Source organism: Aptenodytes forsteri, unplaced genomic scaffold (assembly GCF_000699145.1).
Source record: "Aptenodytes forsteri isolate BGI_AS27 unplaced genomic scaffold, ASM69914v1 Scaffold234, whole genome shotgun sequence".
Lineage (NCBI taxonomy): Eukaryota > Metazoa > Chordata > Aves > Sphenisciformes > Spheniscidae > Aptenodytes > Aptenodytes forsteri.
Window position 1 is genome coordinate 281651 of NW_008794006.1, and position 19992 is coordinate 301642.

General features: G+C 38.5%; 1 protein-coding gene across 1 annotated transcript in view; it reads right to left on the reverse strand.

The window, feature by feature from the left end:
* Positions 1-4058: 4058 nt before the first annotated feature.
* NFX1 (nuclear transcription factor, X-box binding 1) overlaps positions 4059-19992 on the reverse strand; it is a 72920-nt gene continuing 56986 nt past the window's right edge. The window contains exons 22-24 of the mRNA XM_009289822.1: positions 16636-16781; positions 9517-9618; positions 4059-8016 (exon numbers count right to left, since the gene is read on the reverse strand). Of these exons, the coding sequence (XP_009288097.1) occupies positions 7941-8016; positions 9517-9618; positions 16636-16781 (324 nt within the window). The 3' untranslated portion in view covers positions 4059-7940. The remainder of the gene's footprint in view (positions 8017-9516; positions 9619-16635; positions 16782-19992) is intronic.

Sequence of the window (19992 nt, forward strand, 5' to 3'; positions counted from 1 at the left end):
GTAGAGCATGGGAAGCTGAAAAGTCCTTGGCTAGTGTAAGCACTACCCAGCAACAACTAAAACATTGGTGCATTATCAACTTTGTTCTCATCCTAAATCCAAAACACAGCACTGTACCAGCTACTAGGAAGAAAATTAACTCTATCCCTGCCGAAACCAGGACATGACCTCATCTAGTTGAGTTTTTAATGACTTCAGGGAAGAAGGTTCTGTAAGATTTCTGAGCAAACTCATGCTGTATTTTGCCACCCTCATGGTAAAAGTTATTTTGCACATATCAAGTCATAATTTCTCATGTTTCAACTTGTGTCTATTTCCTCTCATCCTTCTACAGTGCACTCTGGCTCTGCCTTCTCTATACCCTCCCATTAGGTAGTTGTGGACAGCAGTAAGACCTCTTCTTAGTCTTCTCTCTTTGAGGCTGAACAAATCCAGTACCTTCAACCTCTCCCTGTATGTCATGTACTCCTGCCTCGTGACCAACTTGGCGGTCCTCTGACTCACTCCAGTCAGGTCTTTCTTTTACTGGGGAGCCCAGAGCTGGACCCAGTAGTACAGAAGTCATCTCACAAGTGCTGAATAGAGGGGAGTAATCACTTCCCTCGACCTGCTGTCTTCGTGCTTACTAATACAGCACAGTACACAGCTGGCTGCCTTTGCCACAAGGGTGTACTGCTAACTCACATTCAACTTACTGCCCCCCAGGAGCCCCTGCCCCCCAGGTCTTATTACACAAAGCTGCTGTCTAGACAATGGGCTCCAGCCTGTACAGTTGCATGGGGTTATTCCATTCCAGGTGCATGGCTTTGTGTACATTTAGGCTGAAGACTAAAATAATTTCTCATAGTCAGGACTGGAAAAAATGGGAGAACCATGGGATAAAAATTTCATTGATTTCATATGGGGCTTTATCAGCTACTTCTTAGTAAATACATTACTTACATTACTTAGTAAGTACTTAGATGTCAGCTAACAGGTAAGATGTAGCATTCCTTAAATGTCTAATAAAGTTACCAGAAATACACCTTAAATAAAAATTCATTAATTAGTTATTTCATTGATATTACAGTGGCAGCAATCCCGTATCTGTTTAATCACTGCCTACTTCAACAGAATATAATTAGAATTGCATAAGCCTTTGATTGAAGCTGCTGAATTGTCCTTCCTAAGCAGTCACACAGACACATACTTAATTAGAAACTTTGGCACCTGTTTATTTCATGCCAACATACTGAATTTAAACACCAACCTAAATCAGTACTTATCCCAGGAGTTACTGCACTGACTGAAGATTTTAATCAATGCTTCCTGAAACAGCATTTATTAGTATCTATTAAGAGGTATCGAACTTACTGGGTAAGCAGTAAATTCTGAAATTCCTTAAATAGCTTGTTAAAAAAAGATAATCTCTCTAGGTGCCTCGAATGGACAGAATGTACCTTCCTGACTGCATTGTTTGATAGGCAACTATCCAATGTATCTCACTACTCAGTTTTCACCACAGCCTCTTATTTCCTAGAACTGAGATTTATAAAAAATGCTCCCTAGTAAAACATGTAAGCTTACCCTACATACACAATTTTGAAAGAGACAGGCCTTTGCTTCCTACCTACTATATAAAAAGCATTCTATTAAGATGAGTTTTCCTTTACAGTGATCATGATTTTTCGTTTAGTTTGTTACAGCTCCTTACAAATGAATCCCTCTAGTCCTCTGACTAGAATAAATTTTCTACACTTTAAGGGAATAAATGTGGATGTAGCAAGAAGACTGGACATTGGAATAGGCACACATTAGATCCAGTAGAAAGCTGAGTCATTTACTAGGTGGCAGTTCCTGGACATGATTTCACAGAAAGTAAAGTTGTGAGCAGCAACCAAAGCAGATCTCCACACAACAGACACATTTTGCCCCTCCTTCCTCTCACTGAAAAGAGCTCCAGAGCAGCCAACAGTAGGTCGTACAATGATGGAGCCTAAACCAATTTACAGAGGATTGCCTGAAACACCAGAAAGGTGTATGCCTTGGTCTGTGCTCTGAAAAAGATTCTTTCAGTGGCAAAACCCATTTTCTATTGTGAAAGACCTGCATTTTCTATAGAAGTATAAAATTGGACACCCTGACATCAAAACAAATATACGGTGCTGGAAAAAGTAGCTCATGGGGTGGCAGAGCAAGACATAAGCCTGGACTGTAGAAGGGCACCTCACCCATACCACAGCCCATACTCTAGAAGGGAGCAAAGCATATTCAGCAGCAGATTTCACCCACTGAACATAAAGGCACGCTCACCTATGCTTTGGCTGGAAGCTGAAAGGATCCACATGTTGCTACCTGCAACAGGGTTCTATTAACACCAAAGGATTCTGTCATGGTTTAACCTCAGTCAGCAACTGAGCACCACCCCGCCCCTCACCCCCTCCCCGCCCTCCCCCCCCCCCCAGTGGGATGGGGGAGAGAATTGGAAGAGCACAAGTGAGAAAAACTGGTGGGTTGAGAGAAAAACAGTTTAATAATTGAAATAAAATAATAATGTAATAATAATAATAATACACAAAGCAAGTGATGCACAGTACAATTGCTCACCACCCGCCGACCGATGCCCAGCCAGTCCCCGAGCAGCGGCCCCCCCGGCCAGCTTTCCCCAGTTTAGGTACTGAGCATGACGTCACATGGTATGGAATGTTTCTTTGGCCAGTTTGGCTGTGCCCCCTCCCAGCTTCTTGTGCACCTCCAGCCTTCTCAGTCGGTAGAGCATGGGAAGCTGAAAAGTCCTTGGCTAGTGTAAGCACTACCCAGCAACAACTAAAACATCGGTGCCTTATCAACTTTGTTCTCATCCTAAATCCAAAACACTGTACCAGCTACTAGGAAGGAAATTAACTCTATCCCTGCCGAAACCAGGACAGATTCCCAGGATCCTTCTGGGACCTGGCTTCTCCCGGGGTAGCAGCAACGTGGCCTCCTTCCCTCTGCTCAAGAGCTGCGCTACTTCCTCCAAAAATCCAGAGATGACCAAGACTAAGAAACCTGATCTATAGCTCAAGAGCATCCAAAATACAGCCTTTGTAAAGACACCCTTTCTAAGGTCTCTGGCATTAACTGGTTCACAGTTAAATAACAAGTGTATAGACATAAAAATTCGCACATCAACCATCTTGAAGAATTCAGCATCTTCGTAAAGGATGAGAACAGCATTTGTTAAGTAGCAAGGCTTCTGCTGGGACTTCAGCATCTACGAAGTCTGAAATACTCAAAACTCAACATTATTTGAACAGTAGTATCTATCTAAGCATTTTTTTTTTTAACCTATAAGGGACTGTTGTGACCATGTCATGACTTGAATGACTTATTTCCAAACATAGACAAGATAAGTGAACGGAAAGCAAAATTTGTCTCTTCTGCTGCCATTTGCACACACTGATAACAATGATGTTTGGTCACCTTCTAGTCAACGACAGTCCTGAACTGAAGTGTAAGTATTTTTTTCAGGCAGAGACTTCCAATTAAGATCTGTTTTGCAATGCTTATATACCTGCAACATGCCATCTTCATCCTCCAAAATATCCTGAAAAGAAAGTCCAAACTTACTGGCAGTTGAGGTAGTAAGACAAAAGGTTTTCAGCTGTCTTTCAAGAACTCTTCAAGCTCAGATCATTTCTTGAATTTCTTTGAGCCATCTTGCACTCCATCCGAAGTATCAGGTCAGGCCACTGAAACTTTTTTGCTGCTATTCTTCATTTCTGTAGCTTTTGCCATTGGAGATGCATTACTTGGTATTATTAAAGTTTGAGGAGGGAGCAGTTCAAATAATTTCAAACTTCTGATTTTCAGACTGTTTGCTTTTTGAGTCTCCCTGCCATCTACTGAACTGTGTTGGCAAAGTTTTCACCACCCTGCTCCCATAACATCTGTCATCCAGTACTTGTTAAATCTAATGCCCATAGGGACTTTTAAGTGACATTAGTCCTCACTTCTCCCCCCGCCCCATATCACTCTTCTTTACAGCCACCATCACAACTGAACGGTGGACAAACAACAATGAAGGGACAATGAGTTAGAATCATACATTTTATTGCCAAGTAGCATTTAGGCTGACATAGTAAAGGTTTTTTCAGATAACCAAAATGTACATTTCTATTCAGATAATAATCTCTCCCTTCTTCTGAATCCCAAGAAGGCAGCAGATAATCCTTACTCTCCATTTCCTGGGGAGTCCCTCTTTACTTGCTTCATTCTCCTTACAGCATTCATTTAAAATCACTTCACATGCAGGAAATCACACCTCATATTTCAAAATTTGAGGAAAAGGACTCCCCAAACTGCCATTTAAATCTTTATTTTTTCCTCTGTGATATCTCAGTCTTCCAACTTTGGAATACCAAGACAAAGCTTGCAAACAATTCCAAAGCACTGAACTTTCAACTTAGATTTATTTCAGGTTTATAAAGGAAGTAATTTTATACCAGTAACTTGAAAAAAAATCAAGTCAAATATAAAACTTTCAACAAATAACTTAAGTGTTTTAGAACAATTTTACTTTGCTCATTATGCGGCAGAAACTGTACAAAACTGCCACAGAGACAGTGGTATTGAAGTCTACTTACGCATCTTACACAATTTTAGGTTAAACCCAAGCACTGAATATTCAGAGCACTTTAAACTTTAATATAGATAAGTAATAGCACAGCCCAAATGCCAAAGTATCTGCCTATTTCATACACAACTTGAAAAGCACTTCATGAAGTTGCATGAATTCCAACTGACATCACATAATTTATTTCAAAAGATGCTTATTGCAGAGTACTTTTTTCATATTATTCTTAGGGCTGTGGAAAATGATTAGTATATTGAAGCTTAAGTCTTGGTTCCAGTGATGTCAATAGGATTTTTGCCACTGACTTCACTGATGCAGAGATTTCTTTTATCCACTCATTTTTCTATTAGATAAAAGGTGTAAAGGCCAGCTCAGATTTACAAAATAGCTATTTGAAAAATATTTCCATGAGGCACACGTGCAATATGAAGGTGAATTATCACAGATATCAAAACTACAGCCTTTAGTACTATTCCATATGAAAGTCACAGATACATTGCAGCAAAAGCAAACCAGAACAGAGAGGAGAGCACCACTGTTAAACTTTGCTGAGTTCCTTCTTAAGGCTATGTAACTATGTTCTGGGAAGAAAGACATCAATACTTTCTTTTTGGTATTACTTTCCTGGGTAAGTGTATGGTATCATGTTTTTAACCAAGTTATTAAAATGCATTTCAAAATAAATGTTTCTGTACATGTGACTTGCTTCATAGCTACAGATATGCTCCAACAGCCACGACTGAGAGATGTGTAAGATACAGATCTATAAAAATATTTTAACATTCATGTAGTTAAGGGGTTTAGTGATGAGAATTATGACTTCTCAGTATGAACAGATTCAGTAATAATTCTTAGTCTCAACTTCAGAAGCTGAAGATTACCTGGGTTTTCTTATTAAAAGCAGTGGCAGAATACTTGACTGCTGAAGTGCATCTCACCAAGGTTCACATTTTTATGTTAAAGCCATAATCTGATAAAAATTTCGAAGAGCAGAGCTAAATATAATGCTAGCAAAACCTTTTAAGTTTTAAATTTCAAATCAGAGGTGCAAATGTGAAGTTTTAGCTATATTCATGTGAAACTCTGTGAAAAGTTAATAGGCTTCAGCTTTATTCTATTTATTATCAACTAAATCACTTTGGTTTTCTGTAATGTTAGGTCTACCTATGGTATACCAACTGCGTGTGCTCCAGTGTACGTGCATCTAACTTTATACTCTCAGCTCACCGGATGTGTGTGCCTGCTCCTGTCCAGAACCTACCTTTGCAGTATAACTGTGTACATTCTCCCTAACAGGTGTTACTAGCTTGAAAACAGTGCTATATTAACATAGCTCTGAGTTTCAAAACCAGAATTAGCCTTTGTCTGGCCACACTGAGCTGGCACTTGAGCAAGCACTGGAATAGATACACTCCTCACAATGAAGGGACTGAAGAAATACATTCCTGGAAAGATGCCGAACAACTTACTTCTTCAGCTGAACTTAGCAAAGCAGTACACCTTGTAGAAACAAACATTAATTTGCTTAAGAAATTAAGGGCAATATAAGCTATGTTAATTTATTTTTCATTTCTGTTCACAAAATATTAGACAAAAAAAGGTAAAACCAATTTAAATCACTACATGCAAATTAAAAGCCTGAACATTCTTGAGGTTTGAGAATCCTTCTGGTAACTGTTTTACCTGAAGCATATGCATTTCAAATGTTTAGAAACATGTAAGACTGCATATTTTTTTAATGTGAAATAATAAGCTCCTACAAAAATAGGCAATAACAGCATGCATTCTAATTTTCAAAACATTTTGGGGGACAGATATGGTCTGTGAGTTTGCTGCTCATTCTTTCATGTTTCACAAGCTGTTCAAGATGAAATGTAGCCACAGAATGCTTCACAGTTAAGGCTCAGGGTTATGCGATAACTGTAAGTGAATCTAAGCATGGATAACTGCCTTCCATTTTCTTGGCAACACATCTCATGCTACACCACAATGAGCTGGCTGAAAAAAAAAAAATCAACAACAGATGACAAGTCTTCTGCTAGATCTGTTTCTTCATTATGCTAAGCCCCTTTTAGCAGCAGCCTCTGATGCTGTACAGGGGACTCACCTTTAGCGCTACATGTAGCCAGCCACAAGGAACAAGAAACAGAGCGCATCAGTGTCAGTTACTAAAATTACTAGTTCAAAAAACGTTCTTCTCAAGTGAACAGGTATTACTCAAATTCAGAGCTGTGTCACCTCTTCTGATCAGACCTACAATCTCCTCTCCCAGAGAGCTACTCACCTACCTTAATTCATCATCTGGAAACAATTCACCGTCTATGAGACCACTTCGGTGTCTTTCACTGTTTAAACCATTATCCCATTTTGTTTATGGCATTTTCCATAAAACAAAGATCTTCCATTGCCAAACAGTTTAGACAGATGGTCTTATAAATTTTACAAATATTATTCCAAATTCATAACATACTTAAACCAAACTTCACACATCCACGTTAAGCTTGCACAGCACAGAAAAAGATTATAAACCCCCAATAAAACCATGCAAAAAGACCCCCCTAGAAGACCATCAAGCTAATATATCTAAATACAAATTAAACCAAATAGAACATCAAAATAATATATAAAGTCTGATTTTGTTCAAGCTCTTGAGTAAGAAAGGATTCATAATTTTCTTGTCTTGGTTTTTTTGGGGTAGTTGGGTTTTTTTGGGTTTGGGTAAGCAAAATAAGTCTTAATTCCCCACCTTCCCCAAATCCTGGTTCTTCAGGAAAGGAATTCTGTGCTTTTAATGGGCATTTAGTGTATACGTTCATACTTAGATTAAATTTTATATTTCCTTCCATGTAGAAGAGTAACTCAAATTCCCAAATTTACCACATTAACACAAAAGTGAATTAATAAAATATGAAAAAAACGCTTTAGTATTCCCATCAGTGTTCTTAACACAGATTATTTCTGGTCCATTTTAAGTTGTGTGAGATATGTCAAAATAAATCTTTGAGATTCATCATTGTTCTTACTACCTCCAAAAATATATTTGATTACCAGTTCTCTCACTTTAAAGGCATCAATGGAAATCTACATCATTCTGACAGCACATTAGATAAAAAATTGCACCAAACCCAAGTTTAAAAAGCTATACTACTGTTAGGTATTATGCAGTTACATAAACTGTAAAAATGCATAACTTTTTAAAGTATCACAATGAATGTAACCTTAGATGTTAAATCATGACTATGCTGAACAACTGATCATTTGACAGATAACCAAAAAGCGCCTCACACAATAACTTAGTATCTTCACCTCTAAGCTTCTGTATCATAATTCTACATCAATCACTTCAGTCCTGGACATCAAAGTAGTCAATTACGGGCTCTTCTTTTAATGGTTTGGATAAACCACTGTTCCCACTACTCCTGAAATTATAAGAATATTAGATGTTACTCACCCGCATGAAAAACAAGAAACAAAGTAAACTGAAATCACACTCCCATAATGTCTCAGCGTGCACACGCACGCTGCACTGGTAAGTGGCATGCATTTCTAAATTATGTTTTAATGGAAGTACCTTAATGCTCCAGAAAGCCTTTGTTAACTGATTTTTGGAAAAAACATATACTTTATTAAATGAATGTACACTAATGTGTGGCTGAATTGATACAATTTGTTTTGGGTTTTTACCAGAAAATACCATTTACTGGTAATATTTATTACAAAAACGATACTGAAGACTAAATGTTCAACATGCCTTTTTAAAAGAATAAACAAAAGAAATACTGTTGAAGCAAGCTGATGATCAAATCTGCCCACTTTTAAAAGCAAGAGTAACAAAAAGTATGTGGTAATACCAAATCCAAACACTGTAAAGATTTTTTCCTTAGGACAGTATGGGATCTTCCAGAATATTTTGTAGAATTAAGCACTTCTAAAGAAATTTAACTTCTAGTAATTAAAAATAAATTGCTAAAGCATTTTTTTAATTTAATTTTGCCACATAAGCCGCTTTCATTAGGGTCACTGAAGACAGGAATCCCACAGAAGTAAGTGGAAATAAAGAATAACAAACTTTTTAAAATTCACATTGAGTTAGACCGTAAGCAGTCATTTTAGACGTGTTTTACTCCAGGTGCTTAGTTCTGAAACAATTTAAATTTTCTCCAAACAGCCGACTTTGTATTCCACCAGCCCTTTAAACACCCAATAGCTACTGCAATAGTTACTGCAAAATTAAGCTGTCCTTTCTGAAAATGGTACTTCACACAACATGACTTCAAATGCTAATTTGGAAATAACTTGGGGGAAAAAAGTTCTGAAAGGTAAACCTTAACAAAGAACAAGCCATCCATTAAAAAAATTCATAACTATGAGATGACTACAGGTACCTGAATCTGGCAGGTCATATAAAGTAAAGACTGTTCTATTAGACTATTTACCAAGAAGCCTTATATAGCCCACCTTCAGTAGTTTTCACTGAGAAAAACAGTAGTTCACCTTTAGCCAATTGTATAGTCATATCTACACAAGAAAAATACATTTACTACCTGTCCACATAAATCATTTTATGCCAGTAAGACATTATGTTTTACACAGAACAGTTAAAGGTAAAAAACATCACAAAAACTCCAAAACAGCCATCTCTTCCCAACTATCTAATCTTTATTAAAAAATAAAGTCCACAATGTTTGTTATATTACCACTACTCCTATACCACACAGTCAATCCTACATTTTTCTTAGCACTTCATTTCAGGTTTACTTCTACGGAAAGAAAATCTTAGTGCAGACTGCAAGCTCCAAAGCTGTGTGTGGGTTGGGAAAACAAAGAAACAGGGAGTATGAAGTTGAAGCTCAGGAACACTCTCCTCAGGTAACTCAGCACAAAATTGAAGAATACAGTTTCAAAAACAAATTCCTTACTTATCTGTTTGTTTGTAATGAGGAATAGGAGGTGGAGCCCTGCTCTGCATTTCTTTATCTAGCACAGAAGTTAAGGTATTGCTTGGACAAATGGATTTCCCTCTAGAGAAATAAAAGAAAGGTTATTTAATTCAATAGGAATTTATATTCATTAAGAAGTTAGAGCAAAAGAGTTACATTTGTAAGTAGCAGTTCTGGTGTCAGAATTCATACTTGTATACTCAAATCATCTATTCAAATATTTAATTTTCCAACCACAGAGACCAACAGTGTGCAAATTCCATTTTCATTATTAACAACAAGATTTCCAGTATTCTAAATGTCTTTTGATCACTGTCTATAAAAGATGCAGAAGCAGTTTACTAGATTTGAGTGTTGGTACCCAGACTCCTTCCTTTCTGCATGTGAAGTGCACAACTCCTTTCTACTATGAAGTGCACAACATGATCAACTGTTAAAATACCAAAAATGCAATACTTGCATTCTAGGGCAACATATATCTGTTCTTTCACAGAACAAATATAACATCAGAAGCAACAACTTAATAGCTTAACTCGGCATCATGTGAACACAGTTCACTGCATCTTCAGAACATGTTATCTAATGTTTTGGAAATGTGTTCTTGAACTCTGGCAGTAAGTCACGTTAAACTTGTTTATCACTCTGCACTCAGAATAGCCCTGCTAAGCAGCATTCTTCCAGGAACAATGCAGCAACACTGCATCTTCCTTGTCAGCTAGCCCAGGTGAATGAGATCAGAAAAATAACAGGCATTAGGCTCTTCTTGCCCTCCACACTAGTTACAATCCATTATGTGATCACAACCACACAATGAAGCATCCCACTTGTGTTTGTCCCAGCTGCAATGCAGGAGCCACCCTGTGGCTGTGGTGCAGGGCAGTATTTTCTCCAATATAGGAGGACAGTGTACTTTAGCATGTATATTTATATGCTTTAAGCATATATTGGCTGTGAATCACACTCAACTTCAGTATGGCAGTCCATGCCCAAAGGCTGCACTGGCTGGAAAAAGAGGAAGGATATAAAAAAAACCCCAACCAACCAACCGAACAACCCAGAAAAAAACCTAGAAAGATTGTTCCACAAAGGCATCTAATTAAAAAAAAAAATCCAAGTAATTACCAAACACACTATATCTCTAATAGGCTGTGGAGATGTCTTAAAATTTCCTATCAATTCATGAGCCACTTTCAAGAGTTAGCTTGCTTATTTCAACTTCCGTTCACTGTTATGACTTAACTGCAAGACTGAAAAACCTTCCACTATCAGCATCTTTTCATTCACAGTTTCTTTTTCATCTTTTCTGGGGGGGAATAAGCTGAATAAATTAAAATTCTTAAACCTTGTCAAGGTCAATTTCTTACCTTTCTTGCACTTTCCTCTAAACCCATGCTACTGATGTTTTAAGACCAAACTACTTCTGGTACACTAAGCTGGATTGCTTTCCTATTTCTATCTGAATGGTTTATACTGGATATTAGGAAAAATTTCTTCACTGAAGGAGTTGTTAAGCATTGGAACAGGCTGCCCAGGGAAGTGGTTGAGTCACCATCCCTGGAGGTATTTAAAAGACTTGTAGATGTGGTGCTTAGGGACATGGTTTAGTGGTGGACTTGGCAGTATTAGGTTAACGGTTGGACTTGATGATCTTAAGGGTCTTTTCCAACCTAAATGATTCTATGATTCTATGTCAATCACTAAATAATGTTTCCTCCTTGTTTATTTTATTCATGAATTTTTAAATAAGCTCCTCCCAGAGCAGAGTCCTCTAGACCATGAGATTCTCTGTTTTTACTAATGACATTAAATTCCTACTTTCAAGTTCATCTTGCTCCTTTGAAAATTACATTTTGAATAGCAAAAAATGCTGCAAAACAATGGCTTGTGTATTGTTACAATTCCAGAAATATGTGTTAAGAGTTCCATGCTTTGTCACATACTCGGTAATTCATATTTTTTCCCCAACTCTCTCAGGGCTCTAAGCAGTTGAAGTCTCACATCAGTACACAGATGAACACTAGTTCTATTTCAGAGCTTAAAAAAAATTTGTCTTATTTCCATCATGTCTTGTTTCTATCAGTTCTGAAAATATAATGGCCAATTCCTGTGATACTGTGGCATCGCAGATGAAAAACTCCACAACATTCTCAAGGTAAGTCAGAAGTCCACTAAAATATGAAGTGATGACCCTGACCCCATTTCAGTATTGTTTTAAACTGAGTACTGACAGCCTGTTCAAATGAACTGCAAAATCTTGCAAACATAGGTCACCAACTCAAATAATGTCCCCATCTTCCCAACACTGAAAGTGTTCATTATTTGAAAAAAAAAAAAAAGTTACTTGCCACTGACCATAATTTTTTCAAGATTATATTATGTTAACATGTACATTCTAACAGCAAGTATATTAGTGTCCTATCAGTTGAGAACAGCTAATTTTCCCCTCTTCTATAAAATGGGTTAAAACTCCTTTAGCTCCAAGCCTGGCATATAAAGCCAAATGCTCCCACTATCATTTCAGTTACCTCTCAACTGTAGAGCTCTACCTGAAAAGACTAAAAGAGGACAAAGGTAGATGGGAGAATATTTTGTTGTCTTCTTTCCTTTTTATAAACCATGGTGTGCAAAAACATGGAAACCCAATTGACTGGAGGTAAATAGGCAAAAAAAAGGAAGGCTAGAAAGGCCTTCACCAAGTAAAGTAAGGTGTCTGTCTTTAAAATGTCAGGCTAAATCTTGCTTGTGTAGTAAAAAAAAGAAAATAAATGAGAGTTCTGGAATGCATGAAAACAGAACACGTGCACTTATTTCTACAATTAGCTAAAAAAAAAAATCTTATTAGAAAAGAGAATATTCTTGCATTCCAAGAAAGTAAATACAGCAGCTCTGCTGTGAAGTGAAATGTTCCCAGGCTGTAGAGGGTTAATGTATCAAACTTTTAAAAATGAGGAGGGATCAAAGTCTTGTGGACAGTTACAGGAGATCCTCGAACCAAATTTGCTTTGTCCACATCAAGGCCTAGCCCTGTTTTTGCTTTGACAAGATTGTGTCCCTCCAAAAAAAAGCAGAAGAGATACACAGCAGACTGTCCAGCCATGAAACCACAGAGGCTTTAGAGATGAAAATCTATCAATGAACACTTAAGCAAAATGTACACCACTTCCTGTATACCTTGGTGACACACAGGGCAACACTAGACTGACTCCAATCTCCCCAAAATTCTGTGAATATTTCTATTCATTGGTTTAAAAAAACAACCACCACCAAACCTGAAACAGCCAATCATATTCAGATCATCTGGAAGAAAACCAAACAACTGAATTCAACTAAATAGGTGTACAATGGAAAAAAAAAACCTTGACTAATTGCCAGAAAGAGAAAGAAAGCAGACCCTCCCTTCCTGCTAACGTAAATCATGGTTATCTACCATCAGTTGTAGTAGAACTGTGGAGATGGAACCAAAAGGCTCTGCAAGTACTTTGGACATTTTGATATGAAAGTTGTCATTCTTCATTCTATTAACTTACTCTCAAAGTAAGGAAAAAAAGACAACTGCCTGCCCCAAGCAACAAAGATGAGATGACAAAGTTTTAGCAGCACACCAGGGAAAAGCAAGGAGAACATAACTATCTGATGACTATACGACACTGGTAGTGCTGACAGGATGGCTTGTTGTATAAAACTGAACTGTGGAAATCAGGACTCAAACTTATCTTCTCCATAAAGACTGGAAGTTCAATTTTTATAACTCCAGGATGGATCAGCATTGATCTGTTTTGGTATGAACTACTACAAAATTCTTTGCCCGCTAATCTGTCCAGAACTGACTCCGTGTAGCCTTGCAATAATGATCCATCAGCTTTCAGACAGAGCAGGTTTTTGTGAGAAGTGTCTCCAAAAGCTGCTACAGTTTGGGTGGAATAATGAAGCAAGTGGCTCTCAAACAATCTCCCGATTGTCTAGACTTCACATAGCTGTCAGGAGGCAACACATACTATTCTCAGAGCAAATGATGTCAAGATTGAAGGAAAAATAGTAAGAAAGAGATGTAGCTCTTTTCTAGAGCAGGACTGCTGTTAAAACCACCTTGGCTGGTGACCTGTAGCATTATTTGTGCTTAAATTGCTCAAAAAGCCTTAAGAGGTTAGAGGTGTTGAGATGCAGTCATTGGAAAAGGCCTCTGTGATTGCAAAGGGGGTGGGGAGAAAGTTAGCTTTTTTCCTTATGGCAGAGGAGAAAATTCCTAGAGATGAAGGGTAGAATAAAAGTCCTTACAGCGATAGAGTACCTTCAGGAAGTCATCAGAACTTCTGTCAAATTGGAAGTGAAGTTATTCCAGATACCAGAAAGGCTGCAGAGACAGTTAGCTTATTAAATAAAATGAACTTGTACCTGGAGATCAAGTACTGAAATGTGTCCAGAAAAACTTAAAAGAAGCCAAAGAGTAATTCTGTTTCCTCAGAGCATGTAATTTCCTTTCAACCCTGCAATTGGGATGTACAGCTTTTGTCTTCTGTGATACAACTGCCATGATCTGATAAGGGTGTTTTCATGTAGTTACAGGGGTTTTAATTTCTTTAGGTCTTTGTTCCTGCTGGTCTTGTGTAGCCTGCAGCTAAGTAACCACTCCTGAACTGTCTCCAGACTGACCTAATTGAAAGGAAACAAAATCCTGTGTGAAGAGTAATAGAGAACACATTGATGAGACTATGGCAGGATGTGGTTTTCTCAGTGAGAACAATGTGCAGGGACCCTGTCACCTTCCTGAAAAGTCCCCTTGTTCGTGAGGAGAGACTGACCCTATTGTTCTTCCTGGAAGGAACAGGAAAAGGATGGGTCTTACAGGGATGACTGTTCTCAAAAACACTTCCAGGATGTCTCAAGTCCATACAAGGTGCATGAACACTGGTCACTACATAACAACAAGCAGACACCCCTTAACAGGCTCTGGCATCCAGAGTTATTCTAAGAGGAGGGAAATTCATACGAATAAAAGACTTCAAGAAACCACTGACAGGTACAGCAAAGCACATGTGTCAACTTGGGAGAGAAAAGCCTTCCCCTTTTCACCGTACCAGTCTGGACATTACCTTTGAACCTGGTTCAAAAGGAATCTGGTATTGCAACTGCTCAAAAGATGGAGAAGGGCACTTGCAAGGATTCACTTGGGGTCTTATACTTCAAAACACCAGAACTGTAATTCAGATCAACGTTGACAGTCAATACTGGGAACACTCTCTGTGTGGTTAGACATTGGCAATGCTGTACATAAGTGATTCTAATGCAGCTAATATGACCAATTCTTACTGATGTGGTGGAATGATGATGGGGCAGGGGCTGAGGGCAAAGCAGATTTGTGGAGTTTGCTCCTACATCTCCGGAAGAGGAAGAAGTCTGGTTGGAGGAAACTTTCTTAGCACCAAGGAGACTTTCCCACTCCTCTGACCAAGCTGTACCCTGTATGGTGATGTTACCATTTCAATGACACAATGGGGGAGTGTGAAGAGGAAGAATGGTCTCTTTGCCTAGCATCATTTTGAATTATCTATACTTGGACGAGCCCTAATAGAAATCCGTGGGGAATGCTGAGAGCAGGATGAAACAAAAGGAATCAAACCACTTGGACTTTCTGGTGATTACTAGCCCCTGGACTTGAAGAAGCTGTTACGAAATACTCAAAAGTATCATCCTGGAACTTGAGCTATCACTTGCCTGAGGCTTCAATGTTTTTTATGTCTTGAAGAAGTGACAAATAAAAAGACAATGACAAGAAGCTTTGGATGAATCCACTGAAATAAGAAACATTGCTATGCAGCTGAAGTATATTTTTAGTAGACCACTCTGTGTCTGTAAGAGTGGCAGAAGTGAAATAGCAGCATGTGCGTTCTGCATGGTACACTGTTCCCTGAACACAAGGGAAAGACCAAGTGTGCAATCTCTCCTAAAACCACAGAGGAAGGCCTCCCATTCTCAAGTTGCAGGATACGTCTTTGTTTTTAAAGCATAGTCATTTGTCCTGGTCCTTTCTCTGACACGTTATCCTCTTCACTAATTTCTCATCCCGCCCCCCATCTATTTCTTTTTCTTACATAAGCTTTTTCAAATATGATCTCTTTTCTCACCTTCCTTTACTAGAAACAAAAGAAAGAGTATCTTAAATTGTTTCATGGAAACAGAAAGGGGTATCAAATTGGTGTTCCATCTCTCTTGGAAGAAATCAAGATTGTAGCTAAGCTACCAACCCATGAACAGGCTCAGGAGCAGCTCATGGCACTCTAGTAGCACAGACAGTGACAGGTTTTTTTGTGGTTATTTGTTGGGTTGGTTTTTTTAATAACTACAGTCAATATCTACAGTTAAAAACAACTGGTTATCGAAGAACCACAATTTAACAGTGCTAAACTAAATATGCTGCTCAGTGAGCAGCAGAACCAAGGAAGCCTCGATACCTGATTTGGGAAGCCTTCCCATACTATGTCTCCAGTGCAATCACCTTGCTTCTCCCCCAGCTATACTCCCTTCATTTCCTTCTCTAGTATGAACTGTCATCTGTGGGTCTTCTCCAAATATTTCCAGTTTTGCTTACAAGTTTCTTCAATTTGTTGTAATTCCAGCTCCCTCTTTGTCCATTAACTAAAGAGGGAGTATACTCTGTGGCAGTTTCAGATAGGTGGAGAACAAATAAGTTCCAATACCAGATTTTTTCAAAGAAGGTGCAAATTTAGGTACAACTTCTCAACCCAGCAATTAATTTTCATAAAATTTTACGACATTTGTTATCTTTCATACCTCTATCAAATGTAGCTGATGGCAAAAAGACAAAAAGTTACTGCTAAGATGAACAGAAAACAGCCTTGCAAAATATTTTCTTAGCTTTTTTATTTCTAATTGGGTTTTCTTCTCTGAAGATTTACTTGACTAGTGGAAATAGAAGCCTATGAAATTATGAATTTAAAAACAGCTTTAAAAAAAATTTATACTGGAATTTACTGCATGTTGCAAATTGCACTGTAAATAAACTCATTCGAGTAAGTGATAAAAACATCCAATTATTTAAACTGTAGTTAATAGATTTGAAAACAATAATGAATTACGTACTTCACTGCAGTGATGACAACATTACGCTTTGGTTCGTTGTCATAGCTCACACTTTCAATGCCATAAACCTGAGCTAATTCATGGATGATTCTGCGGTGATCTCTGTTCATTGGTGGGTAACAATGGCTCTTCTTTGTATGCTTGCCCTGAATTCAGGAGAAAAGGTTTAAAAAAAAAAAAAAGAAAAAAAAAGGTAAAGTTTTCCTTCAGGGAGGCCAGGAGGAAGAAAAAAAGAAAAGAAGAAAGTGCTTCTACCTCTAAAATTTTGCCACTATGACAAAATTAGTACCACAAATTGCTAATACCTCAGTATTGACAGAACACTCATCTAAAAATGTCCATTTATTTCCCAAAAATAAAATTACGTATTCTCTATTGTTTCCATCACCTCAAAGTATACACACACACGTCTCAAGTTTGAAATACAAATCCTGAATGTATCCATTCTACTCACATCCCAAAGAAGCAGTATAAAATGATTTTTTCTGAATTTTTATTCTTCAGAATGATCTGCCTATTTTGAATGTGATCTAATTTTATTTTTCAGACTGGCTTTGCAATGCACATATTGCAGATAGCTACTAAGGTGTCAGATTTATTTATCACTTCCCTCTACCAAAGAAGCTATTTATCTGCAAAATCTGCCATGTAATGGCATTAATAGACTTTTTATTAAATAAAAACAAAATTGTAGTTTTAATTTCAGTTAACAAAGACTGATAATGCTTGATTCGACACTGATTGCTAGATAAACAGTAGAAGAACAAACAAAAAAGCACGGCCCTATGAGCCCTGTCCTAATGGGTTGGGTGACTTTGTAACAGCAAATGCAGACGGGGATGAGACACTCAGTGCTTCAGTTTGCTTCAGGGCCTCAAGACACTGCTTCAGCTTTTGCCTTGGTTGTCACCAACAAAGTCTTCTAGGTCTTTGGGTCTACAGACAGGGTTCAAGGGGAAGACAAACTACCAGTAGTACAGTAAGTTTGAGTCAGGGATTTCTAGAGAAATCCCAACCTATACAAATTCCTGGGACTGCAGGTAGTACATTTAAGGGCACTGAAAGACCAGAACGATGTCCCACTCTCTGTCATCTCTGAAAGATTGTAGAGAATGGGGTAGGAACCCAATGACTAGAGAAAGGTAATTGTTGCAACTATGTTCAAAAAAAAAAAAAAAAAAGCAAAACAACCCAAGAACTACGGGTTGATCAGCTACACTTCAAGGCCTGGGGAAGAAAAAAAAAAAAATCATAGAGCAAGTCCTTTTAGAAGCCATTTTTAGGTACATGAAGGAGAAGGTCCCTGGGAGTAGTCAATGTGGATTTACAAAAGGTCAGTTACCTAAATTAATGTAAAGAAGACCACATGTAACAGAGCAAGCTATACATCAGAGGTACATTGTAGCTACCCTGTAAATAGGGGGTTAATATCTGTCTCCTCTTAGATTGTAAAATAGCTAAGTTATGAATAGTAACTGGACCAGAAACTGTGGTCAATCATTTCCATAAGTCTTCAGGGTAATCACATGCTGTCAGGATATAATCTTTACTTAGCAATGAACAGTAATAAACCTCCAACGTATTACAAAACTTTTAGCATATAGACAAGCATTTGAATGAAGAAAACTCTACAGATTCTGTACCTGTTTATGATGACTAGTAACGCTTGCTTTAAAAAAGCGGTGATGGTTCCACACTCAGAAAACCATCAGAATTTCTGTCCGTATGCAGACAGAGCTAGATGATATAAATGTTCCCTGTCTTGTCTAATTACATGTATCAACAATGACAACTCTGCTGTGCTACATGAGTACATATTGATGAGTCTAGGGGAACAGATGTTCATGAGGCAAGCAAAGTCATACAATGATAGATACAGATGAACCATATTAATGCTAAAACCTGTAAGTATCAAAATCCTTTTTATTACTCATTTATTCAGTTAAACTGAAGTTGGTGTCTCCAAAGGCACAGTGCAAAAAATAAAAAAGTCAAAGTGAAATGTGTCAGCATAAGTAACAGCAATCAGTATGAAAGACATAGTATTGATATAGGCAGAGCTACCTGAATGCTTGATAGACTGGCATGCAAAATACTTCTAATACAAGTAAGTAAAGCTCTACATCTAGAAACAAAGAAAATAAGCCACAACTTTAGTGAGAGAGGATTTAGGAGTCATGATAAACAAACAACTGAACACAGACTCAAGCATAAGGAGGACTTGGGGATCATGGCAGAACAACAATTAAAAACAGTCTTCTTGCATAATGCCATATCAAATGTATTAATCCAATCTTTGGCTACATAAAAAGGGGGAGTTGACTTGGTCAGGTTGGACACAGGCCTGAATGAACAACACTGATAACACTTACCAGGTACAGAAACATGCCCAAGACAACATAAATACCTGTGGGTTGCAAGATGAAACATGACTCTTACAAGGGAGAAAATAAAGCCTCTGAGACTTCCAGAAATAAAAAGAGAAGGTATGCAAGAAGAATTGAGTAGAAGAGGAGGTTAACTTTACAGTGCAAGGGACATGTTCCCTTTTACACCATACACAGCACCATTTTGAAGGAAAAGAAAGTCAGAGCACGGCCTCCACACATGCTGTCACTCCTATCTTCAAGACGGGCATGGAGAACACACAGAGCTACAGGCTGGTCAGCCTCACCTCGATCCCTGGGAAAGTGATGGAACAGCTCATCCTGGAACCCTCTTCCAGGTACATGAAGGACAAGAAACTCCTCAGGAGTAGTCAGTATGGCTTCATGAAGGGGAAGTCATGCTTGACTGACTTGATAAACTTCTACGATGAACAGATGTGCCTGGTAGATGAGGGGAGAGCAGTGGCTAGTGTCTGCCAGGCCTTCAGTAAGGTCTCTGACAGTGTCTCTCATAAGAGCCTCATAGCCCCTCAAGCTGTTGCTGTAGGGGCTGGATGAGCAGACAGCGAGGTGGATTGAAAACTGGCTGAATGGCCGGGCCCTAAGGGTGGTGACGAGCGGCGCAAAGTCTAGTTGGAGGCTGGTAACTAGCAGTGTACCCTGGGGGGAGAGGAGGAGGAGGAGGACCACATACTGGGTCCAGTCCTGTTTAACATCTTTGTTAGTGATCTGCACAGTGGGGCAGAGCGTACCCTCAGCGAGTTTGCCAATGACACAAAGTTGGGAGGAGTGGCTGATAGGCCAGAGGGGCATGCTGCCATCCAGCGTGAGCTTGACAGGCTAGAGAAATGGGCTGACAGAAACCTCATGAAGTTCAGCAAGGAGAAGTGCAAAGTCCCGCACCTGGTGAGGAACAACCCCACACACCAGTAGATGCTGGGGGCCACCCAGCTGGAAAGCAGCTTGGCAG